Below are 12,551 nucleotides of genomic sequence, written 5' to 3'. Positions count from 1 at the left end.
CCAAATTCAAATAAAGAACGTATGATCTAAATACTAGGCCTGTATATTGATTCTACTAGACCTACCTGTTATTGAAATTTTGCACCTATAGCCATCCATAAACTTTTAAATACAGTGTCTTTATACATGACACTGATGTGGTTGAATGGATTCAATAAACTCCTCTATTTCATTTATTTTATGTTATTTCGAGACCGTCACAATTGTAGGGTTAACCCTCATTGCCACCCAGAGCTGTAACTAGGATTTTGGACGCCTATGGCCAAGAATAAAAATGGCGCCTTTTTAATTTTTATTATTAAAAAAATTATAATTTTATTCTAAAAAAATGCTATTGTAAAAGAATTATCTAATGACATTCAAAATACTATATAAATATAAACATAAAAATTTTTTTGTGTTATTAATTTCGAATACATATTATTCCGAAACCTTCTCGTTGGCGCCTTTATTAAATCGGCGCCTATGGCGGGGGCCACATTGGCCATACCCTAGTTACGGCTCTGTTGCCACCATTGTTAAAATAAAAATCATGTGTCTACTTTGACATCACAGAAAAGACTTCTCTTTATTGGAGGAATTTTGGCATAAAAAGTAGAGACATGCTCTACTCTTTTTTTCAGTTTTGTTTCAGCCAAAATTTCAAAAAAATTTTTATATTTTCTGTTTTATGCTAGATCTTATGCCGAATTTTACGCACGTGTGTTCCTGGCCTTAAGTTAAAGAATGAATTTTGTCACAGATGAAAAAAATTTTTAATGATGATAACAGTGATATTGTATTTTTTACTGTTGCTAGTAATATTTAATTTTACATTTAAAATGTTTCAATAATTAAACATATAAATGAAATAAATGGCACCAAACATTGTAATATTATTTTTTCAATATGTAAATAGGAAAACCAAAGCTAAAAGATGAATGTAGTAATTTTACAAATATGAATGTAGAAAAAAATAATGTTTATTTTGATATTAAATAGCTGAACATGCAACTTACAGGCATTCATAAATGACTTAATTATTAAAGAAGCTCTTATATCTGAAATGCTAATTTTATATTGCATATGAAATATTCAAATATTGATTAGTTTCAACTACATCAATTACAATAATTCTTATTACTATTTTATTTAGTATTTGTTAAGCAACTTAATAACATTAGTAGGTGTCACATCAACATTCAATTAATCTTCCCATAATTTTTTACGTAAAGGATGATGATATATATAATGAAATAAAAGTATTCAACGTTTAAATGTGATAATTATTGATTTCATTAAAGATATTTGTATAGTTTTAATAGAAATTTAGAATATATATATTTTTAAAATATGGTTGAAAAATATATAGGCCTACTATATAAATTTAACAAAAAAATATATATAGTATGATTTGACAGAACAGCTTGATATTTACTGTGTATCAAAATATTATTAATTGATAATTACTTTGAAAACTTGTAGAAAAACAAATTAGAAAAATGACTACAAATAAGCAGAAAACAGCATAGAAAATTTTTTCTTTTAAAATTAAAAAATTAAGTATGAATCTTAAACTGTCTACTAATAAAGTTAGTAATCTGGTCATTTAACTAATAGTTAGATTTAAAAGATATTGATGCAATTAGCCATAAAAATTTTAAATTTTTTATATTACTAGTATTTATTTTTTTTTTTTTGCATGTTATAGTAAACATTAAACATTGACAACTATCATAAAAATTTTTTTAGATGATGATGATGATAGTAAACAAAAAAAGAAGAAGAAAAAGAAAGGAGAAGAAGAAAAGAAAGACAAAAAGAGACCTGGTAAAAAACAGGTATTAAGGTTTATAAATTTATTTAAATTAAAACACTTACTATTGAAAACTGTTTTTTTTTTTAAATAATAATTGATTTTTCGAAAGATGAAATTTTAAATATAAAATATTGTATTTTTGTTTTAGATTTTAGCAATGCAAGAAGCATTGAAAAAGTTAAAAGAGGAAGAAGAAAGGATTAAATTAGAAGAAGAAGCTAAACAACGTGCAGCTGAAGAAGCTGAACGAAAACGACAAGAACAGGTAAAATGCTTTTATACTTTTAGTAACAAATTTTAACATCAAAGATTTTATTCGAGAAAAGTAGTTTTTAAGAATCATTGTAATAATTGAAACAGTTATTTTTATAAAATATTGAGCATTTTTGTATTTTAAACTTTTGTATGTTTATCTCAATCTTTTATGTTACAAAAAATTCTATTTTTAACAATATGTATGATTTCTATATATATGACTCAGGACCTTTTTAAGACTTCCTCCTAACATTTATTGAAAGAGGGGGAAAAAATTAATAAATGTATTGATCAATATATTTTGTAGTTGAGACTTGAACAAGAAAGAAAAGAAAGAAAAAAACAGAAAGAAAAAGAAAAAAGAGAAAGATTAAAAGCTGAAGGTAAAATACTGACAAAATCACAAAAACAATCTCGTGCTCGTATGGAAGCAACTTTAACTGCTCTTCGTATGCAAGGTTTGTATTTTATATAAATTTAACATCTTATAAAAATCTTTGACATTATATGAAACATCTATTTACTTGTAAACATTTGTATTACAGGAATAGAAGTTCCTCAGATTGGGGAGAAAAGAGAACGTGCACCACGTCTTGGAGATAAGAAGAAATCCTTAAAGAAGAAGCCAGCAGAAGCACAGCCAGAACAAAGCAAGTATTTTTAAATAATGCTGATAACTTTTGATTCCATATATATTAATTAGTAAACTTTGATTTTTGTAGATTATCCATTTTCCTTTTTTTATAACATTAACTTGACATTATGAAATTACAGTAATACCCCAAGTTACGTAACACATGACTTATGTAAATTCACAGTTATGTAAAATGTAAATGTCAAAAATTGGGAAAAAATCTGAGTAGAGTAACATGTAATTATTCTGTTTCAAACATTTATTCATTCTCTCTCTCTCTCTCTCTCACCTCTCCCCTTCTTTCTTTCACACTGTACTGATTTATTACTTTATTGCTCTGCTAATCCTTTACTTTTTGGTCTAATTGTAAGCACATACGCAAGCATATGGGCACTCTTTCTCATAAATGAGATTCTTATACAGTACTCAGTGAAGGTTGAGCAGCAAAACCAAGCACATTTTTATTGCTTGTTTTTCTATATGTATTATTTCACGTCGTTAGTGTACAGTAGCTTGCCTCAAGTGATTTGTTTAATACATAACCTATTAATATTTCAGATTATTTTGTTTTTTTTTGTTTCTTTTATATATATATATATATATATATATACTTTGTATTTCTATTGTTCTTTTATAGAAAAAATAAGAAATAATATATGTACAGTACACATATAATAATAAATACAGTATTGAGTTATTAATTACATAGTTACACTTAAGCAAGTTACATATTCAACTTATGTAAAATATGAGTTATGTAAAGGTCTATGGTTCATATTACTTATGTAACTTGGAGTATTACTGTATTCAAGCAACGTTAAATTTATTTTTTTTTATTGCTGCAATTTTGCAGCAATAATTATGTCTAATTATGATAAATGCTTAGAATAATAATAGATAGAAAATGTAATTTATTTTTCATGTGTATTCTATTATGATACATTTAATTTTAGGTTAATATACTATTTTTAATGCAGCCATTTTTTTATTGTATACTGAAGATCTCAACACATAACTGCTAATAGTTGAAAACATAAATATTTAAAAATTTTGTGTTTTATTAAATATAATTTAATGCATTTTTGTTAATTTTCAAGTTTAACATTTCAACTTTGGTTTAACATTTATGATAAATTCACTCACAAAAGTAAATTTTAATTGAAAAATAATTTATATTTATGTTAGAAAGTGCAATAATAGTTAAAGGCTTTTAGGTAAAAAATTTATAGATTTGTTTATATGTGCTTTTATATGCAAAACTAACATTTATTATTATATGAATTATAATTTGCGATTAGATTTTCTTTATATCTCTAGATTAAAATTAGTTTTCTAATTTTATATATAACTATCAAAGGATGTCCAGCATTGTCCAGGAACTCAGGGAAAGGGTTGAGTTATTCTTATAGGGTAGCATATGTTCCTGCAGGGTGGCAGAGATGCTATGCCAATTTTGTCCAGATTGCTCAAAAAGTTTGGGAGTAGGGGGATGAAATCAGAGAGAAGGAGTTAGGGATCCAAGTTTTTTGGTAGTCCATGTTTCCTTAGGGTACCTATGAAAAATTTAATCCAGATCAGTCAAAAAGTTTGGGAGTTTGTAAAGAAGATGAAATCACCAGAAAGGAATGAGGGATCTGACTTTTAAGGTAGCTTACTTACTGTACATTGGAAAGTAGTAAGCTTTCCAGTGGCCCCTTGACACTGATGTATTTTGTGACAATTGCAACTTTCTTTTAGGCATTTTATCATTGATTAGGCTCACTTGCACATGTGTATACCTGAAAAGTAACCAACGGAACTCAGTTTATATAGATATCTGATAACATAAGACTAATTCTTATTTTTAAATAATGGTATGGCAGGATTAATACTAAAACTGAACAGATGAAAATACTGTAGGCCTACTTACAAAAGTTTAATTTTATATAAGGGAAGTAAATTTGCTTCTTATAGTTATAATTATCTGATAACATAAGAGTATTATTATAAGAAATGAAAGACCAAGACAATATAAACAAAGCATATACTAATCGAAACTGAAAATATAAGATAAGAAAGTTTAAAAAAGCCCACCAGATAGCATGGGGATTGACCTTGAATGGAGCTGCAAATGGCAATGCAAGACAAATGTTATGATAAAAACATTATTCTTGTGCATTTCCTTTTTTAATATGAAAATAGTATGTGGCCTGTGATCATCTGGAAGGAATAAGCTTTCCAAAGTGAAAGAATTTTAAAAAGTCAGTTTAATAGATTCTGAGATTACTTCTAGCAAATAAACATTCTTACCGTATATATTAGTGTAGATATAGATTAGAAAAAGACTAATCTTTTATAACATGTAATTATTAAAGTAAAGTAAATCAGTTTATAATTGTATTTAAACAATTAGCCAAGAGAAATTTGATATTTGAAATCTGTTTATTTCAGATTTATTAATTTATTTTGAAATAAATATTTACACATCTCAAAGCATTAAAAAATAAACAGTTTCTGATCATGATAGATATCCCAGTGTAGCCAAATTAGTGAAATCAGCATTGACCCTTTCTCATGGCAATGCTGATGTGGAACAGGGATTTTCAATTTCACTTCAGGCACCTCCTGATAAGAGTATCAATGTCGGAAAGAATGCTTAAACCAGAAGAAAAGTAGAAGAAAGTGAAATACATGTGACAGGACAAGTTATGTTAGAAGCAGCAAACAAAAAACTGGAGAAGGTCATTAACAGCAAGAACATGAATGAAGTACGTGCAGCACATGTATGCTTGTTAGTGTTAAAAGTGTTCAAAAGCAAGTGGAACCAAAAAAGCAGGAAGCAGAAAACATCCAGAATAATCTCAATAAATGAACATCATCTTTCATGACTGATTATTTACAGAAGCCAAAGACTTTTTACATATTCATGGTTTACTGGAAATACAGTAGCTTCTCATTATATTGCGCTTGTCGGGAGACAAAAAAAAGGTGTGATATGACTGAGTACTAAAAATTCTGTGCTTATACTAAACAGATTATAAATGCTATGCAATCTCTATCCTCTATTCCTTCATCAGCCAATGTTTTTCATATAAAATAAGCTTAGTTTTTCAATACTGAACTTTATTCTTGGTTATATCGTATTAATTGATATTTATGTAAACATAGATACCGCAAACAGCCGTTTGGAATTATTGTTTCTTTAATAATGACATTTAAAGACAAATACTGTTGATATAAAAACAAAATATCAATTGCAATTTTATTATACAGTACTATATTTCACAATGAATCAATCATTAAAAATTATAAATGCAGTAATTGAAAATTTAAAAAAATAAATAATGAACATATAATAGAACATCAAAACTAATAAAATTACAAAAAGTAAATATTCTCTAAAAAGCAAAATAAAGTTACTATTGTGTAAAAATTTTAGAACTTTCCATTCAGAATTAAAGAAATCTTTTCTTTACACATCACTGTTTGTGATGTGTAAAGAAAAGATGAATTCCATACTTTACACCTTTATGTGAATTGGCAGTATTGAATCAATTCACATGAAGGTGTGAAATTTTGAATTCACAGAAACTTGTAAATGAGGAGAAGGTACTTAAAACTAATAAATAAACAACTTTTAATATCAAAAGGAAACAAATGACAATTGATCTGTCCACCTGTTTTGCATATTTGGATCTTGACAAATTTATTGTTTTACCTTCAGTGGTAGTTTCAAGAACAATGGTAGAAATAAAATACCATATTTTGTTGCAAAGAGAAATTCAATGGCAATTGGTATTTAAAATTTATTGACTCAAATGCTTTTAAAATTTGGAAGACCAAAAAGTGTAATACAGTAGAGAGTCGTTTATCCAAATCAATTGGGGTCTGGGGTTGTTCGGATAACCGATTATGTATGAAAAAATATATTAACCTATTTGATGTTGAAATTTTTCTCCGCTGCGTGTCACTTCATGTTGAATTTTTGTCAATTTTAAGCCTAACGAAAATTTTTATAATAATAATCGAGGCTATTGTATCGTTAAAAATTATTTTTTTATTTTGTACAAACAAAATAAATATATTGAAAAATATAAAAACATAAAAATTATACTTTAGAAGTAAATATAGTATCAAAAAAGTTCGATTCAGCAGGACACAGTTCGACTGGAAAGCGTTCAGATAACCGGTGTTCAGATAAACGACTCTCTACTGTATATCCGAATCTGCAATATAACAAGTGGCTACTGTATTACAGCATATACAGAAATTTTTAAAATGTATTTAACCATAACAGAATAAAAAGAAAAAATACAACTTTTACTACTATTTTGCTGTTTTCCTCACATTGCACTCACTTTTTCTGTATTTCAACTCACTTTTCTCACTCTTTCAGAGGGAAAATGGCACTCTGATGCCTGTATTTACAATTAGGCATAGAAATTACTCTTAAATCTGATTTATTTAATGCATATAATTGATTTATCAACAGATCAGCAAATACTTTATTTTCTATATTATTATTATTTATTTTACTTTATTTTCTTATATAAACTACAAAATTTTTGTTAACATTAATGCATCACTTGAGACTGATAAAGTTCATCAGAAATTTGTTCATTACATGGAGGTCTGCAGTACTGTTTCAAATGGTTCTTACATATAGCTATCTATAGGAAACCTTTAATGGTATCTTCCTACACATACTTTTATTTAGAGTTCCTTTTAATTTAAATACAAAACTGCTATCTGTAGATCATTGTTCAGAAGAGCCTTTGCCTACTCCTTGAAAACAGCAGACATAAAAGGAGCTCAGCACCATAAGGAAAATAGCAATGGCATTTGGTTATCCATCCAAACTTGTTAAAAATCTGATGATGGATGTGAGACATAAGCTCTGGAAATCATCCACATATATTCACTTTCTGAGTAAACCAATAAGTATCAAAGAAGTCAATAATATTCCACCAGACTTCTGAGGAAACACTTTGAGGGACAGGATGTAAGACTGAAGACAATTCATGCACTTGCTATTTTCAGCCTAATGAGAAAAGACAGTATTCCATATGATTTAGAAGCCAGATTATATAAGATTCCAGTGACCCTGAATGAAAATGATAAGTTCTGATATGCAGGTAGCACTTTATGCACACTATGTGCTATACAAGTGGAGCACAAAGCCTTATAAAGGTCCAAATGTCTACAGCTATCGCTGAGAAACTACTACTGAATAAATCAGTGACATCAAACTGGAGTGATACCACAATTATTTTGACAGATTCCAAGCATCTGTCATATCTGGAGGGCAGAAGAGTTGATTACAGCCACTATGTAGAAACTGATACTAAAAAGAAAAGAAGATAAAATTCTCTAAGCAGAAGATTGAAAGGAAGAGATTCCAAGTGAAGGATTCCAAATAAGTTGATAGCATTGGTATACATTAGGTTTGACTGTTACTGATGATGTTATAATAACTATAAAAATGTTATGATAGAAGAATTTTATTTTTTGAGCCCAGTTAGATACACTATATGATATATTTGATGATTTATGTTTTTGAAAAAGAAATTTATTTCTTTATTTTTTCCTGTTGTTGTTGTATTTTTTTTTTTACTTCTATTTTGTATTTTATTTTAATTTTTAAATGTAATGTTCACAAATGTAAAAACTGATGCCTTAATTTAGTTTTGTAAAATGTGAAATTTTGATTTTGAAAATAATTCTGGAACATTGTTCCTAATCTTATATGCAGTTGGTCTGAAGGTGGAACATAATGGTTTCAAAAAACATTTAACTGAATAAAGAATTTTTTCTGGACCCTTGATCTAATTTACTAATGAGTTTATTTAGTTTAAATTTTTTAAGTATTATTATTGTTGTGAAAACCTTTTGTATGTCATTGTTCAATTTAATTATTTAAAGTTTTATTAAAATTTTTTATAGTTAATTTTTTTTTATATCACCCATAAAGATTTTAGAGATTTTAGTATATTATGTTATTCATTAAATGTAATAGCAATAATAATTTTTAACAGAGGAAGTTACAACTCCAGAAGAAACTTCATTACCAGAAGTGGAAGTTGAAATAGTAAGTCAAACAGAAAATAAAATTAAAGAAGAAAGCATTCCAGAAGAAAAAATTAAAGAATCTTGGGAAGATAAAGATGATGTGAAAGATGCTTGGGATGAAACATCAGAAGAGGAAGAAGATGATGATGATGAAGGAGAAAAAGAAACACAGCCTCAAGCTAAAGATAAGATTTCTCAAGAAATTGTTGTTAAAAAAGAGGAAAGTGAAGAAAGTGATGAAGAAGATGATGATGATGATGGTGAAAGAGATGATGAAGATGAAGATGAAACTTCTGAAGAAAGTGATGATGATAGAAATAAACAAGAAAAAATAAAAGAGAGGGTCCAGGAACGAATTCAGGTATTTTTAGTTGTTACATTTTAAACGTAATTTTGTATTTGTTCAATGAATAATAATTTTTCTTGAAATGAAATAGAAAATTTTTTAACCTTAATTATAACATTAAGAAGTTTTTATGATATTTCTGGCTTATAGTTATGAACTGATTAACTGATATTAAATAATTTTTATTAAATAACAAATTAATATCAATTAAATAACAGATTTTGATTTTGTGTGTACCGTCCTTGTAATCCAAATAATGATACTGGTAGACGATCATACAGCAATGGTTAGGGAAAATTTTCGTTTATTTACTCAAATGCATTTCGGGTTGGTTTATCTCCCAACCCCTCTTCAGTGCTGTTAAGGAATACAAAAATGGTAAGGTATCCGACAATATTAAAAATCGCGTAAATTGGAATACAACAAACATAAAAACTTACATATTATGTTGGTACATTTTTTACAATTATTTTTCTATATTTTAACACAAAGGTGTATTACATTCTCTATAACATAAAAAATGTGTGTGATTTAATACAATTTGCTAAAAAATATATATATATACAGTTATTCAATTTAGATTATTTATATAAAAATCATTGCTGTATGATCGTCTACCAGTATCATTATTTGGATTACAAGGACGGTACACACAAAATTAGTATACACATCAACCATACTTACTATGTTAAGAAGCATACAGAAGAAATAGACATGGAAACAAGGTTAGTGAAACTTACCAGGAAAACCAAAGTTTTAAAACATGGCATGAGTAGTTCATGAACTAAGATGTTTTTTGAGAGAAGAACATACACCAAACACAATGAAGTTAAAAAAATCTATCAGAAACATCATCCCTAAACATGCAGTGTGGAAAATCGAGCGGATGATAATAAAAGCTGTCATCAGATTTAAACATAAAAAGTGGAATAATTTTAAATACCAGTTGAGAAAGGTCCTACACAAATCTGATTATAACGTTAACCCATACCAAGGAATAGCGAATGATTATAAATATAAAAAAGATATGAAACTACATAAGTTATTTTCATACCCAACATCAAAAGTAAAAAACACTTGGTTAAATAATTTAATCATAAACCAATCTACTGTAAAAATACCGAAATATGTAAGTTGTCTCCTAGCATTAGGAATTGAATACAACCTCCTCGTCAATAATATAACCACTAACATGATTGCCAATATCGATAAATGCGTTTAAGATTTAACAATTAAAAAAGAAGAAAAAGGAAATTTAATCGCAATGATCATTCAAATGTTAAAATCTGTTAAACAAAATAATAAACATAAAATCAACAAATATAAAACTTATTTAAATAATACAATAAATTTCCTTAAAACTAATAATCTTTCAATAATTAAAGCTGACAAAACCGACCAACTGATCATAATAGATATTAATAATTTAAAAAAGAAAACTATAGAACAGATTAACAACATAAATTATATTAAATTAAATAATAACCCATACGAAGAAATAAAAAAGGAGTTAACTAACAAAATCAAACACGTTTACCTAAATAATAAAATAAGCGAATACAACAAATATTATATTCTTAATTTCAAAAATAATAGAACCCCAAACTAAATATAAGATTAAAAACCCACAAAAATGAAGAGAAATATAGACTTTTAGTTGATTTTAAATTTTCTATTCTTTATAATTTAGAACAATATATCAAGCAACAATTAACAGACATAGATTACTCTCGTTATAGCATGAAAAACACTGATGAAGTTATAAACAGAATACAGAAAATGAAAAAAGAAAACACTGACAAATTAATAAGTCTAGATGTAATAAATATGTACCCAAATATAAAATGGAAATTAATAGAAGAAAGCCTAATTAAGCATAATGTGGATAAAACTTTAATTAACCTAATACAATTTGCATACAAGAAAAACTATTTTACAGTTAATGATGACTTTTATAGACAAATAGATGGCATCAGTATGGGATCAAAGATGGACCAAAATTAGCAGAATTAGTCATGAAAAACATAGATGAAAAAATTAATAATATCCCAGGCATAAAACTAGTAATGAGGTATGCAGATGATTACTTACTAATATACAATAACAAAATAACAAACGATAATATCATCCTCAACATCGCCAACAATATTAACGAAAACATTCAATTTGACATAGAATTAGAAAACAATAACAAAATTAATTACCTTGACATAATAATCACGAACACACCTAATAATTTTTCCTTTATAACATACAAAAAACCCTGTAATGTTAACAAAACCATCAACTACTACTAATATCTTCCCGATAATATAAAAAAGAATATTTTTGTCATGGAACTAAAAAAACATTTACACAAGAACAACAGATAAAAATTGCCGGAAAATTAAATTAAGAGTTAGAAACTAAATTTTTACTTAATGACTATCCCAAATCGAAATTGAACACATGGCAAAAACAATACTGGAAACACAGATATAATACAAAACACAAACCAGACAAATTATATAAGCCCTTCCCATATATAAAAAACATCTTTGAAAACTGCAATAAAATCCTTAAAAAAGACAACATCAGTTTGGCTTCATCTCTGACCAACAAAATATCCAACTCTATCCATCATAACATTAATAAACAATACAGCAACAGAACAAACATCCTTAAGAGTGTTGGAACAGTTTACAAACTAGAATGCAACTGTCATAACCTGAAAATTTATATTGATGAAACTGGCCGAATATTGGAAACTAGAATTAAAGAACATGAAGCTGCTATCCTCCTTAAACATAACACTTCTCCTTGGTACACCCACACAATAGAAAATAATTGTCAAATTAATAAAAACAATATCAGAATTTTACATTCTGAGTAAGATCCATACAAATGGAAATTTAAAGAACACATTGAAATTAGAAAACACCCTAAAGAGCATCTTATTAATATTTCTGAGGATATGACAATAAACTCCCAATGGTACCAACTAATAGAGGACACCTCCATATGTTAAACATCGTTTAAAGCATCCCCCACTGTTCAGATTGCCAAGTGTATTGGCTAACATTACAACACATGTCTGTAAACTGTAACACGGTCAAGAACGATTAAACACCTAACTTTTTAGTCTTTACTCATCTTCACCCTCATTAGGAACAAAGCACTTTCACTGCAAATGTATGTTTTTATATAAATTATCTAAATTGAATAACTGTATGTATGTATATATATATATATATATTTTAGCAATTTGTATTAAATCACACACATTTTTTATGTTATAGAGAATGTAATACACCTTTGTGTTAAAATATAGAAAAATAATTGTAAAAAATGTACCAACATAATATGTAAGTTTTTATGTTTGTTGTATTCCAATTTACGCGATTTTTAATATTGTCGGATACCTTACCATTTTTGTATTCCTTAACAGCACTGAAGAGGGGTTGGGAGATAAACCAACCCGAAATGCATTT

General features: G+C 27.4%; 1 protein-coding gene across 2 annotated transcripts in view; it reads left to right on the top strand.

Annotated features, from left to right (window-relative positions):
• The window catches only part of eIF5B (eukaryotic translation initiation factor 5B), a 120,380-nt gene that overhangs the window by 27,284 nt on the left and 80,545 nt on the right, over nucleotides 1-12,551 (top strand). For both annotated transcript variants that reach the window (XM_067263620.1, XM_067263621.1), the window contains exons 6-10: nucleotides 1,735-1,820; nucleotides 1,947-2,063; nucleotides 2,361-2,511; nucleotides 2,599-2,703; nucleotides 8,702-9,096. In XM_067263620.1, coding sequence (XP_067119721.1) covers nucleotides 1,735-1,820; nucleotides 1,947-2,063; nucleotides 2,361-2,511; nucleotides 2,599-2,703; nucleotides 8,702-9,096 — 854 coding nt within the window. The remainder of the gene's footprint in view (nucleotides 1-1,734; nucleotides 1,821-1,946; nucleotides 2,064-2,360; nucleotides 2,512-2,598; nucleotides 2,704-8,701; nucleotides 9,097-12,551) is intronic.

The sequence above is a fragment of the Centruroides vittatus genome, unplaced genomic scaffold (assembly GCF_030686945.1).
Source record: "Centruroides vittatus isolate TY-2023 unplaced genomic scaffold, ASM3068694v2 contig_1788, whole genome shotgun sequence".
Lineage (NCBI taxonomy): Eukaryota > Metazoa > Arthropoda > Arachnida > Scorpiones > Buthidae > Centruroides > Centruroides vittatus.
This window is presented reverse-complemented; position numbering and strand designations above follow the sequence as displayed.